At 44.7% G+C, this 20,211-nt stretch overlaps 1 protein-coding gene across 2 annotated transcripts in view; it reads left to right on the top strand.

The window, feature by feature from the left end:
• The window catches only part of AKAP7 (A-kinase anchoring protein 7), a 1,351,667-nt gene extending 1,333,868 nt beyond the window's left edge, over positions 1-17,799 (top strand). Inside the window, exon 9 of one of the 2 annotated variants that reach the window (XM_085611892.1) lies at positions 16,049-17,799. In XM_085611892.1, coding sequence (XP_085468018.1) covers positions 16,049-16,242 — 194 coding nt within the window. In that variant the 3' untranslated portion in view covers positions 16,243-17,799. Of the gene's footprint in view, positions 1-15,068; positions 15,950-16,048 lie in introns of those variants that run through there. The other variant, XM_085611893.1, reaches the window with a different exon arrangement.
• The last annotated feature ends 2,412 nt before the right edge of the window (positions 17,800-20,211 follow it).

The raw sequence follows: 20,211 nt of genomic DNA on the forward strand, positions 1-20,211 counted from the left end.
CACGCAGGTACATGGCGTCCACCCACTATTTTCCCAGGGTGGACACCGTAAACCCTGCTAAGAAGTTGGACCCCACAGAAATATGTTGAACTTGTCCCAGTGTCATTTTTGAGACTCGTTCCTCAGCTCCAGCACGTTGTCTGCTTTTTTGCAGCACTGTGAAGGTAGTGAGGGGGCTTTTTTCACCTCAATTTGGGCAACGATAAAGACAGAAGTTATGGGACCATCAGGCCTCCTTCTGCTTGAGTATGTAACTGGAGGTGTCCTGGAACCTCACAAATGCAAATGCACCGGCGAAGAAACAAAAGCAAGCAGCTTGTGATCGCTTCACAGGTACTTAAGAGATGCATGCTTTTTACTTTGTTGTACATAAGTGCATGCACTGTAAGAATATCAGAGGGGTCGATCTATCTCAGTATTTACACAATTAAGAATATAAATACCACTATTTTATTTCTTTTATTGCGCTACTCATCCCAATGCAGAGTGTTAGAGTGTAACATACACATTATCCATTCCAAATAAATCATGTAAGTGTGTAAATAAATGTACAAGATGTGTTACATGAGACAGTCAGGGTTACAAGGTGTAGGAGTCAAATACCCTTCATAGCTCACTGTGGTCTACTGGAAGAATTACGATTTATTAACAGCAAGTAACAAAAGGATATGCTTTGCAGGAGACAACTTAAAAAAACCAAAACATATTTATTGCATTTTTAGTTGGCATTGGTTATAAAATACACATATCAGAGCATCACTTATAGTGAGGTCACTTCCTGTGATGCCACGTGGGATGTCACGCGCCATGATGTTACTTGCATACTGCCTAACTTGGTCAGTCCCCCTACTTCTTTTTTAATGACTTGTGCCCTGTATAACAACATTCTTCATCTACTACTCAATAGAACAGGTAGTGACCTGGCAGTTCTATGCAGCCTTCTGGTCAAGGGTGGCCCTTTAGCGAAAAGGACTTAAGAGACTAAATGGAAGGTTTTGGGTAGAGTTAAATTAATCCCAAATAAATATGCACCCTCGTCCAGTCACTTACCCCGTGAAGCCTTAGAACTGTAAGTGGTGACCAAGAATTCTTTGAACTCAGGAGGTGTAGTTATCTTTAAAATCTATCTATGATTGAAAAATATATGAACATTTAGATTCCTCTAAATCAAAAAACGACAAGAAAGTTATGTTTGAAGATATGTGTATTTCATGTAAAACTACATGCGCTGAGGGAACATCCCATTCATTGCTGCCGCTGTAAATAGTCCGAGCGATACAGACCCAATGAGTCCGTGTTTTGGGTTTTTACTGAAATCTTTGCCATAGGTAGGCACACTGATGGATGCTGGCGCCTTGCATGGTGCTCTCTGGATCCCACAAAAAGCTTTATTAATGTTTTTTTAATATTACAAAATTAAACTTCGCCAATCAAATACTATCGTTGAATGTAACTGTACAGGTAGTGTGCACATTTATAGTTAATTCACAAGGTGATGGCTTTTCATATGGCACCCATTCCAATGCCTAGGTCCTGACTTCACTGTTTCGGCAGTGTCCTGTTTAGAAGTGAAGGCCGGTGTCATACAGTGTTGCTTTCCTTGTCAAAAGACATCCTGCAAGATACTGCCACCAATGGGCCCTGATTGTGCTTAGAAGGTTCAGATTTTGATAACTTATCCTGAAATTATTCTGATTAAATAAAGTTAAAGCTTAACAGAATGGTTTGGGACCACCATTATTTTAATACACTGTCGTTCTTAAAAACGAATTCGCTGGTAGCAAGGAAATCTCACTGATGCCCAGCCTCTCACTGAACAAAATCCATATTTCAAAAGAATCATTTCATTTGAAAAATATTTCACAGATGTGACACACAGTAAGGCCTTGTGATTAAATTCCTTGATTCTGTGACAATTATTTATTTGAGCAGTATTTGTATTTTGAAGATAGATTGTGTCTAGGAATGTTGCTTCTTAAGTTTACAGTGGTTTTGGATCCTTGTTCTAAAAGGGACAATCCCATTATTTGTTTGTTTACCAATACTTGTAGGATTTCATGTGCTTTAGTGTAGTTCCTATAGTACCCTGTCATGCAGGACCTACGACGTTTACGGATAACATATACTGTGTGTCTGGTGGCAGACTAACTCTGTACACCCCGCAGCATATATTAGCCTATAGTTTGCATTAGCTAGCTAGCAGTGCTACTAGAATCTCCTGCTATCAGAGAGATTAGTTTTCGGCAACCTTAGAACACAATAACCTCAGACTCGTGGAAACAATCTATTACTTTTCACCTAGTCACTCGTGCATGTTTGTTTTTGCTCTCAGAGAGATACAGAGAAGAAACAGTCATGGCGTTTACAATAAGAATTTATTGTACAGTAGATCTTCTCATGTAGAATAGGTACACTGTTGCAACTGTAACACAGTAGCAGAGATATAGAACCAGCAGTACAATGAATAAAAGGGAATAGTATTGTTCTATCATTTTCCTATAGTCATAAACATATACATGAATAAGAAATGCATTTATAAAATGAAGTGTATACTCCTAAGATGCCTGACTAGATGTACCTAAGTGTACCTAGCATGTGAGTAGGAGCTATATAGCCTAAGCGCCAAGAATCCCACTAGGCTTTAGTCAAACCCCCATACCTGAAATAGTGAGAGTGTGGGGCATCGTCCTGGACTTGAGCTGGACAACCCGCAAGGGATCGTCAGACCACTGTCAGCTGGAGCGATGGCATGCCGGAGCTGCTGCATCTCTGGTCAGTGTGTCGGCCGTGAAGTCTCGGGTCCCTCCTGCTTTCTGATAGCAAGAGGTGCTATATTTATACAATCTATGTACGTGTGTTACCCATTGTTCAGTATGAGGATGACGTTGGGGATTAAACCTAGTGCGTCGATGGGAGAGGTGAAGTAGACCTCCTGGAGGGTGTACTCATCAATTATTCATATGTGCTAAGTATGACGTCTTAGCAATATCGATTGGGAAAAACCCACCCTCTGCATGGAACTAGGTGAAAGGTTTAGTCCATAAAAGGCTGCAGTCCTTATAAGGCGTGATGTCCTTATAAGGCATTCTGTCCTTATTTGGAATTCTGTCCTTATAAGGCTCGTTCATATGAAATAACGGGAGCTCATGTAGGCAAAGTGTACGATGTTCCCTGAACCTATATTAGGGTAGCGATATGAAATATAACAGTGCCACAACCTTAATAGTGACTAAGATTTGCACATAGAAATTGTATTCAAGGCCACTATCCTCTATTTCATCCTAAACATGTTTCTTCTTATAGCACATTTCTCTAGGACGCATTATATTTGCAGACAATCACTTCTTACTTAAGTGAAATTGAAGCCACAAGGTGTTTTATGACAGATCAGATCGATACATCATTACACTTTGTCTCAATGAGACCCTTTCAGGCAGTGCTGGCTGTAGGTTCCTTACAGCCAGCAGAAACAAGCGTTGGCAAACCAAATAGGTCTTGCCTATGCAAAAACTATTTATTTTGCTAGTGCGTTTTAGCCATGTTATACTCAAGCATGGCTGCTGTTCAGCATGGCTAAAGTTAGAGGCGCGGAAGAGAGTGTTGTGGAATTTATTTGAGTGTAGTGTTGTAGAGCGGAGTGGAGTGTTGTGGCATGGAGTAGAGTTTCATGGAGTGATGTAGAGTGGAGTGGCATAAAGTGGAGTGTCGTAGAGCGGAATGATAGAGAAAATAGTGGTTTAGAGTGGTGAAGAGTGGGGTGGAGTAGAGTGAAGTACAGTGTTGTAGCATGGCATACAGTGTCAGAGTGGAGCAGAGTATTGTGGAGTGTCATACAGTTGAGTAGAATAGAGAGTGGAGTGTCAGAGTATCGAAGAGTGGAGTAAAGTGGCATGGAGTAGAATAAAGTGTTGTAGAGTGGAGTGGAGTGGAGTGGTGTAGTGTGTCACAGAGTGGAATGTCATAAAGTGGAGTAGAGTGACTTAGAGTGGAGTGGCATAGAGTGGAGAAGAGTGTCTTAGATTGAAGTGGCGTACACTGGAATGGCGTAGGATGGAGTATGGTGGTGTAGAGTGTTGTAGAGTGAAGTGTTGTAGAGTAAAGTGTCATAGAGTGGAGTGGAGTAGAGTGTTGTGGAGTAGAGTGGTATACAGGGGAGTGGAGCATCGTATAGTAAAGTGGAGTAAGGTGGTGTAGAGTGGGGTAGAGCACTGTAGATTTAAGTGTCATAGAGTGGAGTAGAGTGAAGTGGTGTACAGTGGAGTGGAGTGGAGTAAAGTGGCATAGAGTGGAGTGGCGAAGAGTGTCTTGGAGTGGTTTGGCATAGTGACGTGGCATACAGTGGCGTAGAGTGGCAATGAGTGGAGGAAAATGTAGCGGAGTAGAGTGTTGTAGAATGGAGTGGTGTCGAGTGGAGTAGATTGTCATAGAGTGGAATAGCGTAGGGTGTTGTGGCATGGCAAAGAGCGTCATAGACTGGAGTGACAGAGGGTGGTGTGTTGTAGAGTGGAGTAAAGTGTCAAAAAGTGAAGTGGCGTAGAGTGCAGTGGAGTGTCCTGGTGTGGAGTGCCGTGAAGTGAAAAAGACTGGAGTGGAGCAGAGTGTCCTAAAGAGATGTGGAGTGGAGTGGCACAGAGTGAAGCAGAGTAGAGTGTTGTAGAGTGGAGGGGCATAGAGTGGCATAGAGGGAAGTGGTGTAGAATGTAGTAGTGCTGTACAGTGGAGTGACATGGAGTAGAGTGAAATAAAGTGGTGTGGAATGGGTTTGAGTGATGTAAAATGGAGTAAGGCATCATAGAGGGGAGTAGAGTGGAGTGGCGTAGAGTAGAGGAACGTGCAGTGTAGAATGCTTGGTGTGGTAGCACACTACCATTGGAGACAAGACATTTTCTATTGGAGTTACCATTAATTTAACAAAGACATACTTTTTACAGCTAAAACTATACAGTGCACAAGCAATGGGAAATCAGCATCACCTAGTGCATTGATTTGTTTTGATAATATGCAAATATTTGTCTCCACCACACTTCATAATTACATAAAAATGTGCTTCATTTGTGCTTCCTTAATTCAGATATAGTCTGAAATATTTGTACAGTTCATTTAATGGCATACAAATGTTGTTGTGTGCTCAAAATAACATCCTACAGCCTTTCCCACCCCCCTACCCAGGAAGATTGTCACATAAATCTTCTCACTTTGCAGTTAGGGAAAGAAAAGTGAACACCAGTCTCCTGTGGAAGGCAGAGCCTAACATTTGACCTCTGTCTTTGAATGCTCTACAAATTTGGCATGATAAAAACAACATTTAAAGGCCTGTTTATTGCTCATTCACTTCTGAACTCCAGCATGTTCATTTTGGGGTTGCTTCGGCACCTCCACTCCCCTACTTCCAGTGCCTATGGCATGGACATGAAATTGAAAAATAGGATTGTTTAACTTGTGCTATTAGTAAAGAGCACTGACCAAAATAAGCAAGCTTTTAGACAGAACAGGCGTGCCTCACAGGAATGTGAGATTAGTGGCAGAAATAATCAGAATCATTCAAGCAGAAGTATAGGAGGCAGCAAACCTCTTCCAAGAAACACAGCACGTTTACTGGTCCCTGAACTAGCTTTCAAGGGAGACAACTGAAAACACCGGTACTCTCGTGGAGTGCCTCAGGAAAAAAGGAAAAATAAGAATTCCCAGACAGAATGTACGAGCCAGTCAGAGAGCTGCTAAACAGACTAAGCTCCACGGCAAGGACAAAGACATGCTGGACAGTCTAAAACAAATAAAGCCTGCTTATAGAAAGCAATCAAATGTGAATTAAAAAAGCCAATGGAAGAATTTATTATTATTTATTATTATTTGTAAGTTTTATATAGCGCTAGCCAGACCTGAGGGTGTCAGAGCACTGTAAATGGTCTTGAGCGAATCCGGTGAATCAGGAACATCATAAACATATGAGGCGAGACTCAATCGATAATAGTACATAACAACAGCACAGTAACAGAAACCATGATAACAGATTCAAGAGGATCTGTAGACAGCATAAGCATACAAGCAAATAGCCAACTATGACATAGGGTTCAGTCCTGAGCACGAGGATAGTAAACCTGGATCAGAGGTCTAAGACTTTTAAAGTATTTGTTGAGGAGAAGGAGTTTCATGTCTCTTTTAAAGCCAGGGAAGGAGGAGTTGCATCGCAGGTCGCGAGGTAGAGAGTTCCATATGCTCGGAGCATTTCCAGAAAAGGAGCGAGACTTGGTAGATGATTTTTTTAGATTGGGATGTTGGAGCAAGAGTGTGTTGGAGCTTCTCAACGATCTAGAAATACCTGCTTTCGTAAGCTTGTTTTCTAAGTAGTTTGGTGAATGAGAGTGAAGGACTTTGTGGCTGATACAGGCAGTCTTGCAAGTACATCTTCCTTCGATAGGAAGCCAGTCGAGGCTCTTCAGAACAGGAGTGATGTGTTAAAACCGTTTGACATCAGTAATGAGCCAGGCTGCCATGTTTAGGTTTGACCTAAGGGGGGGCGAGGTGAGATTTAGGTGTCCCAGTGAGAGTGGCATTTCCATAGTCTAGTTTGGAGAGGACCAGAGAATGAACCACATTCCTGAAATCATCAGAGGGGATGAATGGTTTAAGCTTCTTGATGTGTTTTAGTGCATAAAGCGAGGCCGAGATTTGTATGTGCTCTTTCCCAGGGAAGCTTTCAGCATGTTCTCAATATGTCTGTGCAACCAGACAGCCTCATTGCCTGGTAGGCTTCGACCTAAAAATCAGAGATCATACTTAGAGGCGTGGGCTCTTTTGTTTTATTTTATGTTGGAAAAGAGGGAAATTGGGTTGTACTAGCATGGCCAAAACAGAGAAAGTGTTTAAATATAGTAGTCTAGACTCAACATAGTGTAGAAAAACACGAACTGCCAGGAGAATGGCGTTTGACAAATGAGGTATGTAAAGCTAGAGGTCCGTAGCTTGGGAAAGTATCCCCTAGATTACTTCTGTGTCTACAGATAGAGTGTTGAAGAATTACTGAAGGCTCTTTGCCTCACAGTAAATATCCTGGATCATTGAAATCCTAGCAAATTATTCTGACTTGTGTTTGGGCGTGGGGTAGAGACATTTGAGAAGTATCCCAGCCTGTTTTTCTTTTACGGGAGGGTGCCTATCATAGCCACTGGCTTTTAAATTTAGGATTACATGCCAATCTTTTCCTTTGGAATTTCTAATGGAAATACATACCCTGATCTCTCAACTAATAGAGTGCTGCAGGAGGAAAACATTTTTCTTTATTTTTCCTGTTGCCCTTTTGAATTTTTTGTTCTATTTTATCAAGTAGAAAAATATTTATATCTTTTTATTGTTGTAATTGACTTTTGTGATTTATTTTTGAGAGTCATACCACCAATGCCGTGATGGGCCTAGAGTGCCTGACTGTTTGAATGGATATGGCACTAAGCGATTCACTGAATTTCGTTTTAGAAAGTAAGAGGGAATCATATCTTTTAGCTAGCATAATTGAGATCATATGGCATTCTGTGGGAGAATATTTCCAATAATATTGACCACTGCCATCGAAGGACAATGAAAAAGTGAAAGCAGTTTTATCTCTGAAAGAAGCTCGTCATGGCAGCTTGGACAATAGTCTCTAATGGAACGACATCACTTTCACTGCATGCCTAGCTTAGAATTTCCTGTAGATAATAAATCTAAATGCATGCATGTACGCTGACCTATTTAAAATTGCATGCATTTGTTTTGAACTAGGCGAGAAGTGTTTAGGAAAGTGGGTTATTATGTAGTGAGGCTGGTTAGGCTTCACTATGTAATAATCTCACAATACCCCCAATATGTCCTTTGGATTCACACTAATAAATCCCTAGCTCAGTCCTGGTAGTGTGGCACATAACTTGTGTTAAACATTACAGAGTATCAACATGGACGATAAGTAGACTTGAAAGAAATCCAACACCACTTTATAAAAATAAAGCAGATTTTTATATAATTATAGACACCAAAACAAAGAGAATTAGATGAGTATAACCCTAGTTATGGATTTTTAGAGGAAAAATACATCAGTGCATTTAACACTTGTAAAACAACAACGTTGTGGTCAATGGGAAATCACACTAGTGACACCACTGGGTGATAAGGTGATGCAGGTTTGAGAACCAGGGTCCGAGAGTCAGTTGAATTTTACCTGACTTGTAGGGCCCGGGTGCAGAGTTGTCCTGGCTGCCTTGATGCAGACCTTGGGAGTAACAGGTGTTGGTTTTACTGCTTGGACAGCGCTGGTGAGGAAATGGGTGCAAAAGCTCCACAATGGGGTCACTGGGGCGGCGGTTTGAATGTGCTGCGAAGTTCCCGTGAGGCATAGCGTTGAATAAAGGTAGTGGTAACCGGGATGGCCACCAACAAGTCTTGGTCACAGCAACCCAGCTTTGGGTCATTTTGACGTCCTGTAGTCCAGGGGAAAACAGTAGGTGCCTGAAACTTACTGAGGGTCAGGACTACATTTCCCACAATGCACTAGACCATTTACTTTTGGGCGATGCCTCAGCGGGCACGATGATCACTGATTCTTTGGTTCCGGGAGCATGTTTTATCAGTGGGCTGTAGGGGACTAGTACCTCTAGTCCAAGGAAGTTCAGGAGCTGCATTTGGCTTGCAGAGGGGTCCCTCTTTCCTTTAGAACTAGTGTCTGATCCAGGACCAGTCTTAGTCATGCAGTTGCAGGGTCGTTGCCGCAGGTGCAGGTTATTATGTGTTTGCTTTTGCAGGTCTTGAAAGTGCAGAACGGGTCTCTTCTTTGTCCTTTATTGCAAGTCAATTTAGGAATGTTAGGGGTGTGAGATGTAGTAGCTAATAGGCTACTAGCTCCAGCGACTAATCCGCCTCTGAGGTGCCCACCTCCTGTGGAAGGAGGCACCTTTTCTACCCAAAAGCCTCTATTTTATCACTTTTTAAAAAGGCAGAACCCTTCTTTGACTGGACAGACCAGGTAGCCCACCTTATGGGTGTGGCTATCCTTCTGGGGGTGTATGCCTCATTGGTGTCTAATTTTCCCGCCTGCCGCTTTGCACCCCTCTGGAAGGAAACCTGGTTGCATATCAGAGGCAGTGAGGGCTTTGAAACTCACCGCCTTGATGTGTCACTTCACTAACCATACTGTCAGGGAGGGGGGTGATACCTCCCGCCTCGGCAGTCCTTTGTTTCTAACTCCTGTGAGTGTTCACACTTCCTGGCAGGGGATCAGATTCCTGTCTTGGCTGCTGCATCTGCAGGCTGTCAGCCTGCAGCACAGGAAAGCCTGGGGCAGCCTGGTGGGCCACCTCTAAGGTAGCCACCTAGGTGCATGTCAAGGTCTGGACTGGGACCTCAAAGCAGCCCTTGCAATTTTGTCAAACCAGCCCATGGGGGAGGGGGGAATGGGGGGGGTGTGTTGCAGGGGCTGCGCCAATCCGAGCCTGAAAAGTAATTCAGCCCATCTTGAACTGAGCTCGTTCTCGGATAGGGAGCCAGTGCAAGGACTTGAGGAGAGGGGTGACATGGTGGGACTTAGCCAGATTATAAACCAGGCGGGCAGCCTGGTTTTGAACCAGCTGTAATCGCCCCAGACTGTAAGCGGGCATGCCACAATATAGTGCGTTGCCATAATCGAGGCGAGAGATAACGATCGCCAGGACTATGAGTTTTGAGGCAGAAAAAGAAAAGAAACGAGAAACTTTATGAATGGTGCGGAGTGAAAGAAAGGAAGAGGACACCATTAAACTAACCTGGGAGTGCAGAGTGAGGTGGTCGTTAATCCCAAGAGTTTTCACAGAGGAAGATGGAGAAGGGGGGGGGGACCCAGGGAGGGGGGCCATAAGAGAGAAGTCCAGGGACTGGAGCAACCACCTGTCAAAACCAGCTCAGTTTTGTCTGGGTTCAACTTCAGGTGGTTGTAATTCATCCAGTCCCGGATAAAAATCATAACAGACTGGAACTTAACCATGGACTCAGGGGATGGGGACATATTAAAAATAAGCTGAAGGTCGTCCGCATAATTGTAGACGGAGACCTCCATTTGCTGAAGGGCAAAAATAAGAGGGGCAATGTACAAGTTAAATAAAAGAGGGGAAAGGGAGGAGCCCTGAGGAACCCCGCATTGTACCTTCCGGAAGTCCGCCGAAAAGTCACCCAGGCGCACTGCCTGGGTGCGGTCCCTCAAGAAGGAGGACAGCCAGACCAAGGCCGAGCCTTCAACCCCCGCCGCACTGACACGGGAAAGTAAGATGGAATAGTCAACCGTGTCGAAGGCGGCGGAGAGGTCGAGGAGGACCAGGGCCTGGGTATGGTTAGTGTCCATGCCCTCCCTGAGGTTGTCGAGGACCGATAGCACCACGGACTCCCTAGAGTGTGCAGGCGAAAACCAGCCTGACGGGGGGCTAAAACGCCGTTCTCCTCCACAAAGGTACTGAGCGCTCTGGTCACATGGCGCTCCAATACCTTCCCCAGAAAGGGCAACAATTAAATGGGGCGGTAGTTGACAAGAGCGGAGGGGTCCACGCCAGGTTTTTTGAGGATAGGGACGATGATGGCCGATTTAAGTGGTTGAATAACAATGCCCTGGGACAGTGAACTATTGAGAAATTTGAGAGGGGGCTGCACACAAACCGAGTAGATGTACTTGAGGATGTGTGCAGGACAGAGGTCTAAAGGGGAACCTGATTTAACCATAGAAAGGAGGGAGAGGAAAGACTCTTCTGTCAAGAGGGGGAACGAATCAAGACGTGCCCCGACTGACGGACACTGGGGGTCAACAAAGGAAAGAGGGGGGGAGGGATATTGGCTTTAATGTTAGAAATTTTGTCCAGAAAATAAGTGTTGAGGGAGTCGCATAGGTCCTGGGAAGGGGAGGGTTTGAGGGTAGCTCTATCGGAGAAGGCGAGATTGTGTACAATGGAAAAAATTTCTCTAGGCTGATTTTCGGCAGCCAGGATTTTTGAGGAGAAATAAGCAGTCTTAGCAGCCAAAATAGATATTTTGTACTGGGAAAGGAGGATGACATACTGGGTTTTAAGGTTGGGGCAGTAATCTCGCCTCCAGGCCCGCTCAGCGTGGCGCACAGTTAGTTTTATGGCCTTCAATTCCTCATTGAACCAACGGTTCGCGTCGTTCACACACCTGGAGGACACCCGCCTGAGGGGAGCGACCGAATCGCAGCCTGTCAGGAGCCAGGAATTAATAGAATCAGCTTGTGCGGAGGACGACAGACCATGTAGATCAGGACTAGATGCAGAGAGTGTGGCAGACAGAGAGGCCACATCCACCTGGTTCCAGGAGCGCGCCCAGATGTTTTTGAGAAGGGGGGGCTTGGTGACTGGACTAAGGTGAAGGGAAAAAGAAATCAAGAAGTGATCGGACCAAGTGCAAGGGGGGATGGACAAGGAGGCTATTGGACAATTAAGGGACCAAATCTGATCAAGGATGTGACCCTGAATGTGAGTGGGGGAATGAACGTGAGAGTCAAAATTGAGGGAACGAAGAGTATCCGAGAATTCTTTAGAAGTCGAGCATTCTGCGGGGTCTGAGGGCCAAAAATTAAAATCTCCTAATACCAAGATGGAGGAGTTGTTGACCGCTAAAGTGGCCACCAGATCTTGGAATTCGGAGAGAAAATGTTGAGAAGGTTGAGGGGGCCGATACATAAGCAAGCAGGTGAGTGGGACTCTGAAAGACGGTGAATGGACAACTAAAAAGTCTGATGAACCAATAGGGGAAAAAGTTAGAGGCTGAAAGGAGAATTCTGTACGGGCAATCAGAGCGACGCCGCCGCAGAGCATAATATGAGGCAGGAAGGGCAGCTAACAGAGAAGGAAGGGAGTTGTCACAAAACCAGGTCTCCGTGAGAAATTGGAGATCCGGCTTGTGCGAGTCCAATAAGATGAAAAGTTCGTGACAGTGCTTTACTGCTGACCTAGTATTAAGATAGTAAACGGATAGGGTAGCTAGCAAGGGAGGAGCAGGGACATCGGGAGATGAACCAGGGGGGGGAGAAGGAAGGGGGGGTAAGGACGGGAGATAAGGGAGTGGACAAGGAGCTGTCAATCCCAGTCTAGCGATGTGCAAAATCGCAGAATCAGCCGAAGGCCACGGGCCTTGGAGGTTGCGGAGCTGCACAGAAGAGTATTGTACAATTTGGGCATGGTGGGGAGCCCCTAGGCCCGGCCGGCCCACTTCTCTTGTGGGCTTAAAGCTATCCCCCTTCTTTTGATTTGTTTGTTTCAGTGTCTTTTGAAAATCCTTCCTTGCTAGTGGTCAGTTCTGCATCTTCGTCCCTCCTTTTTTCTTCTGTTCCTCCCAGGCAGAAGGGACTAAGTACTGACTCATTCTGCTATGTTTCTTTATCTGTTCATTTGGGGACTATTTTTTGGGAGGGTTTCCTGTTCTTTTACTGTTTGCCTGTGTTCAGCTTTGGCCCCATAGCTCTTTACATTTGAATATAATATTCCTCTCTCCCACCTCCTCTTAATGCCACAGTTTTCTTAGTGCTGCCTCCCTTGCCGTGTCTGTATTTCTTTTTTTTTTTACTTTTTTGCTCTTTTCGATGTCCACCGGCTGTTGAGCTTGTTTTTGGTATGATCATTTGGTTTGGGCTTCTCTTACAGGGAGATTGGACTTGTTGAAATGCACTTAGGCCACTGGTCCGAAAACAACAAAGCGCTACCACACAACAATGCTTTATTACATTAAAAAATTGTCTGCATCATATCAATTAAAGCTGGGTAGGGCGCAGGAGGTTGCCATACTAAAAAGTGGGTCAAGACCTGCTGATGGCGAATTGGTAATTTGGTAAGTAGCATCTTATGTTCTGAGCATGCGAAGCACGTTATGCAGGGGGAAAAAACCTGTTCATACATTATGCAGGGGAAAAAAACCTGTTAATTACGAGCTCTTGTCGCATTAAATTGTTGTTTTCCGCCCTTCACTGCTTGTGGCACTGACCTACATCCACTCTTACCTCAAACAGCTGTGGAATCTTTGTAGTCACCAGCAGGGCCGGACTGGGAACCGAAACAGGCCCTGGCAAACTGCTCGGCCGCCCCTCCTGGGGGGGCTGAGGGGGTGTGGACGAGCTGTTTGAAAGGGACGGTTTCGGCCGATTTTGTTACTGGGGTGATATTGCAGGCCCCTTGTAACAAAACCGGCCCCCACGGGCCCAACACCGGCCCCCACCATGGCGGCCCACTGGGAATACGCCCGGTGCCCGCTACGGCCAGTCCGGCCCTGGTCACCAGGTATGCCTTGGCATCTTTGACATTCATGACTTCAGATGGCCGGTAGGGCACGTCAGAGGACACTTCTACAGATTTTTGTGCAGTTTCCATGGTGCCCTCTTTTAATTGTTGCCTCCCTGGAGTGTGAGTGTAACAGCCGTATTAACGCAGTGAGACGGGTAGGGGACAGGCGTGCTTCATGCACCGGGTATTGACTATCCGTGGTGCATGATTTGTAAGGTTCCGAATAGCACGTGCTACTCGCCGTAAAGCGCTGCAAAGCACTTGACGGTGTAGTTAGCGCTATCTAAATACAATTACAAAAGCTCTTCAACTATGTGCAGCAGTGGAAGTCTTTCTTTCACATTATTATCTCACCCATCATCGTCATCATGTAGGAGACTTCCTGTTTCGGCCCTTTTTTTTCAAAGCGAATATGGCTTTTTAACAATCCGACCTGAAACTTTTGCGCTCTTCTATAGAATTGCCTCTCTCTTCCTTCGGACCGTGGTAGCGCCAGTATGAGCATCATCTACACCAGCAGATGAGCTCAGACTCCTGCCAGCATCAGAATTGGTAATGCGCTCAAAAATCTCGCCATAGATGAATGATCCCTCATAGAGACATTACACTAAAAGAAATGTTTTACTATAGCTGGAACTCCGGCGCATGCGTTGTGTGAGGCTGTTTTTAAAGACTTGTGTATGTGATTGTCAGCTGCACCTGTGTGCTTGCTTCTGGCTTTTAACAGTGAATAAACTTTCTCTGAAAAAATGCCATTCCATGCTGTGAGAAATGATGGATTATACCCCACATCCTAGATTAGAATTATTATTGGCTTATGCGGCTTTATTGTGAGTACTTCAACATTTGTTAAGTGGCCTTGAGTATCTCACCCAATCCACATATATTCTAACATTCTTGATTATTTACTCCTCATCGTAATAAAGGGGTAAACGGGACGACAAATCTCAGAATGTAAAGAAAACAAGCATTTGCAATGCAATAGGTCTCGCATTTGCGAAAGTCTGAGCTATTGGCATTGTAAATGACAATGCCTTTTATTTATATGTTTTGAAAACTGCAAGTGGTGCGTAAACACGCACTTTGTACTTCTAGTCGTTGCTTACGAGAAGGCTGGCAGTAAAAGAGGCGCAGTTGCTGACAGCCTTGCTTCTCGTAAGCAACGACTATAAGTACAAAGTGCGTGTTTACGCACCGCTTACAGGTTTTCAAAACACTTAACCCTTTCGCTGCGGCGGGAATTCCGCCGCAGCGCTGGGGGGGGTTTGGGGGCAGCGCGGTGGCGCGGTGCTCATGACGGAGCCACTCCGTCATGAGCCACGGTTGAGCTGTGCTCATGACGGAGTGGTTCCGTCATGACTCCGCCCACTGCGCTAATCGCCCGCACAGGCGGGGAATTAGCGCCGCGTGGGCGGCGCGGCCGCCAACGGTCGCAGCATGACGGAACCACTCCGTCATGAGCACACGGCGACCGTGGCTCATGACGGAGTGGTTCCGTCATGAGTGGGGAAGGGGTTAAATAAAAGGCATTGTCATTTACAATGCCAATAGCTCAAACTCTTGCAGATGCGAGACCTATTGCATTGCAGATGCTTGTTTATTGATCTTGCGCATAAGTAATCAATGCCAACATATTTGCGGCATCACACGAAGCGTCTGTGCCTGTGATGTCTCATTGGCAGACATTCTTTGTTAGTTGTGTCCCTTTAGAGTTGAGTTATATGTCCGTTTCTGTGTCAGATATACATGGTTATTTATGTCCTACCACTGACCCATTTTGTTTATCGTGATACGTAGGTGAAAAGAATGGGAGAGAGCCTGACGATGCAGAGCTGGTGAGCCTCAGTAAAAGGCTGGTAGAGAGTGCCGTGCTGAAGGCAGTTCAGCAGTACCTCGATGAAACACAGCACAAGCATAGACAGACTGACAGAAGCCCGGTGGAATCCTCCATTAGCGATAGAAATGGTAACAGCAGCGGGAAGTGAGGGTTCCTTCCCAAGGACAACACCGGAAGCGAAGAACCAACCCGAGGAACAACGCAACTCGCAGGGGCACGCACGTGTTCTGGCACACTATCCGGATGCTAATTCATGTTGGGCAACTTGCATTGTGCTTTTGAGTACGTTTTTATTGAGATATGCTGTGACGCGAAGGGATGTTTTGTTATGAAATTTTCGTGATCGGTGTGTTTGCATTAATGGAAAGCAAAAATCTAATGCATCTGGCAGGGGATCTGGAGTAAGAAGAACCCATAACATGTACAGGTCTGTCTGGTACTCGGGCGGAAGTACATGAAATGTATTGGTTCCTTTCCAAGAACGAGCTGAGCCCGCTTCTCACCCCTCTTGGTCTGGCAAGGTTGTAGACGGACGGAACCTTACCACACAAACGTCTGCAACAAGTGTACTACAAACACGGAGCTGCACGAGTGCTTGCTTTGCAGCAAAACGAAAAATCAACTGAAGTACTGTTCTTGCAAAGACTCCAGTCTGCCCTCAGCAACTTATCACTACAGAAGCTCAGCACAGATAATATATACGATTAATTAATATGTGCAAAGTTTCTATTGAGTATTGTGTGACACTATGCAGTGTTTCAGGTGGCGATGATTTACGTAAAATATATTTTTGACAGAAGCAGTACCTTTTTATATAAAATAAATGTGGCCAAATTAACAACGTTTTGCATCGTTAATTTCGTTTTAGCATATGAAGCTTCACCCGCATGTTTCGATTTCATGTCTTATGCAGGGCGTGTTGTTTTTTTCTCTTCTCTAGGAAAGACACTTGGAAGAAATCTAACTGCAAACGCAGCGCGGCAGCAATCAATAGCCCTGAGAGTCAAGCTGAATCAGATAAAAGAGCTTTTAGCACATCCAGAGATCAGAGCAAAAATGTACGAAGAGGTGTGTGCACCAGGAGCCCGCAGCCGTCATGTGGAGCACCACAGCGACAGCCAACATTGTGAATAACTGTAATGATTAATGACAGCAAACATGAACAGCTATTTGGCCATTCGCAAACATAAATGTATTTGACTATGTGCTTCCTGTAGTAGCAGTATTTTAAATGCCGCTAACACTGTTTGTCTTTTTATCAGACAACCCCATGAGCCTTGTGCGTGCTTGCGTCGGGCTCTGACGTGGGAGTGCGTGGTGGGGTAGCCTGCCAGCTTCTTCCTGTTACTTCCCTCCCTGCGGACAGGATACCTCGGCACCGACCAGCCTGAGCGTCAAAAGCTCAACTCTTTAAACAGGAGTGTTACTTTGGGCCGCCCTCTCATAGCACAGGGCGTTGAAAGCTCACGAAAAAAGAACGAATGCCCTCAGGGGGCTTTTGCAATATCGGACAAAAAAACAAAACTGCCTATGCAGTATACTAAAGGGCTGCTAACATGCGGAGTATATAGATTGCTAAAGGAAAACCTTTCACTGACAGGTATCATGTAGCATACCCTGAAGGAGAGATAGTATATATGTCCATCTTCTACTCTGATTGCTTTTATTATGACATTGTGTGTCACGATCACACGAAAACGTTGGCAGTTGTGGGGTTCATTGCACATTATGTTTGGAGAGTCGCTAATACCGGCTTTCCACAGCAGCATCTCCATAGGCCGTTTTGTTATTACTACGTGCTGTTTGGTGTCAACAGTATTACTTTTGCAATGCAGTGTTAGAAACGCCTCCGTGTTTTAAAGTTACTTTTTGGCAAAGGAAGGATCCAGAGGGTACCTGCGCTGCAGATTTCAACGTTCAGACTCTAAATATTGGCCAGTCATCGTTGACATTTTATTTACTTCTTTCTGCTCATGATGTCATTAAATATTGACATGATGTAGGCAAGACATTATGTAGACCTGTATAGACTGAACCCATGCAGATCACACTACTAAAATGTGTTTTTTCATGTGTTGTTTAATCTCATTCTTTAATGGCATTTGTGGAACGTGCCATCTTGTGTTACCTGGATGTATCCCCTCTTCTAGCTGGCTAGAGGATATATTTGAATTGTATTAGAATAACGTATGACACCCGTGCTATTAATCTGTTATTCAGACATAAAATGTAAAGTCTGCCCCTAGGGTCCTGACTTCGAGTCTGACAAGCCCCATCCAGCAAATTTCAAAGTGGGGTAGAGCTGCAGATCCCTTCAGTGTGTGTGTGGGGGAGGGGGTCATTCCTGGCTTCACCCCACCAAGCCCCTACCATCTTTTAATCTGCTGGTGGTTTTTGTTGCCCGATTTGAGCATACTTGTATGCATGAGGGCACGATCACGGGCCCTGCTAGTATGTCATACAGTTCCCCCACACTACCTTCCCTAACACTGTAGGCCTCCTTGTGTGGCCCTTCACCGGTCTTCATTCCTGCACGGCAGGGAAATCCACCGGGACTAATCCAGAGAGATGGGCTCTGGTGCTGTCACACACGCATCTTGGGATACCTCAGTAATTAGACTTAGCTTATTTTTATATTAGTCATGATTTTAGACTATATATATGAATGTATTCACAAGAATGTTTATAGACTGTGGCCTAAATAAACAAGTTCTTAAGACTAAAACTTAGCTTACCTGAGGTGAGCATCTGTTCTCCAGCCATGGGAGTGGTGGGTGGGCGAATTGCATTGTACAAAGAAGGTAATTACAACATTTAACAAGGTCACTCACTCAGGCACAGCTTCAGCACTGGTGGCTTTCAGCGTGAAAATAGATGTTGACGCTGCTCCACCTTCCCCCCCAAATGACCTTCCCCACTGATTCCCATCTTCCAACAGTGCCCCTCATCCCTCCATAGCTCCTCTCTCACATACATTAAATTTGTTTTAAAGTGCTGGTTGGTGTTGGCTTTACTAATAAGAATGGATATCTACCCAAATTAACCCTTTTTACTAACATTAGAAATAGACAATGAAAGACTAAGGAAAAAAACATACCGTCCTAACCTATACTATGAAATTTGCATGAATCTCCTTGGTGAAAATTCATAGGTCACTGTGCTATATTAGCCTTGTAGCTTATGAACTGCCAGTATCAAAAGGATCTTCATGACAAAAGCAGTAATCCACTGAGATAGCCACAAAAAATACAGTACTGTGATCAGCATGGTAGGACTCTTTAACCATCTGCGTTACTTTATGATGAGTCCAAACTGTCACTAGAAAAAACTCCATCTCTTATCACCGGAGCTATCTTGACATTTTTATTGCCGCCTGAAAATTGCTGGGCTCACAAGGATCTCTGCAGCAGGTATTGTTAAGGCATAGGTTACTCTAAACACAACTCCCAAATGCAGCGCCAGGTCTGGCTGCACCAATCGCACCACCCTAAAGCCGGTCCTGCACTCTCTCCCAGGATTCATCACACAATGTCGAGGGGTACAAGCAGCCCTCTGTCATGTTCACAGCCTTGTATTCTTCCAATTCTTCATGCTGCTCCGGAGGGCCACAATGTGGAATAGGGACATCAACACGACAGAGCGCACAATACCTAGTATACCCCCCAATTTATCTTAACACAGCCCCACCACATCCTAATCGGAAGATTAATCCCACTGTAGCTGTGGCAATATAGTTGTGAGCAGTGGTTGGATTTATAATTGTGAGAAGATGATGGTGCCTCTTGCTCGATGTACATAGGATCAAGACATTCAAAGACATACACCTTTTACGTATTCTGCTATATTAGCAGCACATTCATGTAACACCAACCATAAATCAAGAAAAAGTTTCACAGAAATGTGTTAGAATCACAATATTCAAAAACAAAATGCTTTTTACTTGAGCATACATATTTTCAGTAATATTTCTCGAATACAGCGTTTTTAATTCAATTAATAGTTACACTCAAGCTAGGTATGTGCACAGTTTAAGATAGAAATTAAACGTTTATAATTTACATTAGCAATCCTTCCCTTTGACCGTACTGTTAAATGTTGTCTTAAAGTTCTTACTATTAGACTTGGAAACTGCTTATTTTATTACTTCATATAATAATTTCAGCTCACTATAAGGACTCTGTTAGACTTGGTATCTCTTGGCATGTTTCCCCTGAGTTTTTGCTTTCTGAACTCCTGGTTTTGACCCTGTTTTTGCTGGCGTAGTGTTTCTGCGCACTTTTCTCACTGCTGATTAGGGGTAAAGTGCAAGTGCTCCTGTGGTAAATTGTGTTATGGATTGGTGTTTCCATGATTGGATATTTGATTTACTTGTTAGTCCCTAGTAAAGTGCACTGAGTGTGCCAGGGCCTGTGAATTAAATGCTACTAGGGGTCCTGCAGCACTGATTGTGCCACTCACGTGAGTAGCCCTGAAAAGGTAACTCAGACCCGCCATTGCGGAGTCTGCGTGCAGTTTGTAACTGCCATGTCGACTTGGCCAGTGCACACACTTGCCAGTCCCTCACCTTCCTTTTTCTTACATGTCAGCCACCCCTAAGGTAGGCCCTGTGGGCCGGGTGCAGTGTATGTGAAAGGTAGGACATGCCCTGGTGTATGTGTGGTATGTCCTGATAGTGAATTACGGCCAATTTTGTTTTTCGCTATTGCATGGCTACCTGTTCCCCATAGGACAGAATGGAGAGTTTGTTTATAACATCTTATAAACATAACTGGCCCGGGGAATCAGGTAGGAAAATAAAGTTTAGTATGCCTGAACTCAGAATCCAAAGATGCATCTTTTAGTGAAGGTGATTTTTACATTTTGTGTTTGAAAATACCACTTTTAGAAAGTAGGTTTGTTCTTGCTCGGTCATCCCGTGTGCCTCTGCTGGAATGTAGATTGCCTGTCTGGGTTTTGAATGACAGAAGGCTGGGGAACAGGAGTGGCTCCAGATAGTCTAGGTGGGTCAGGAAAGTGCTGAATAGACCTGGGCTGCAATTGGGAAGGGAGAGGAGATTTCCTTGCACCTCAAAGGGCCTGGTCTACGTCTGACCATGCCGTCTC

The sequence above is a fragment of the Triturus cristatus genome, chromosome 6 (genome assembly GCF_964204655.1).
Source record: "Triturus cristatus chromosome 6, aTriCri1.1, whole genome shotgun sequence".
NCBI lineage: Eukaryota > Metazoa > Chordata > Amphibia > Caudata > Salamandridae > Triturus > Triturus cristatus.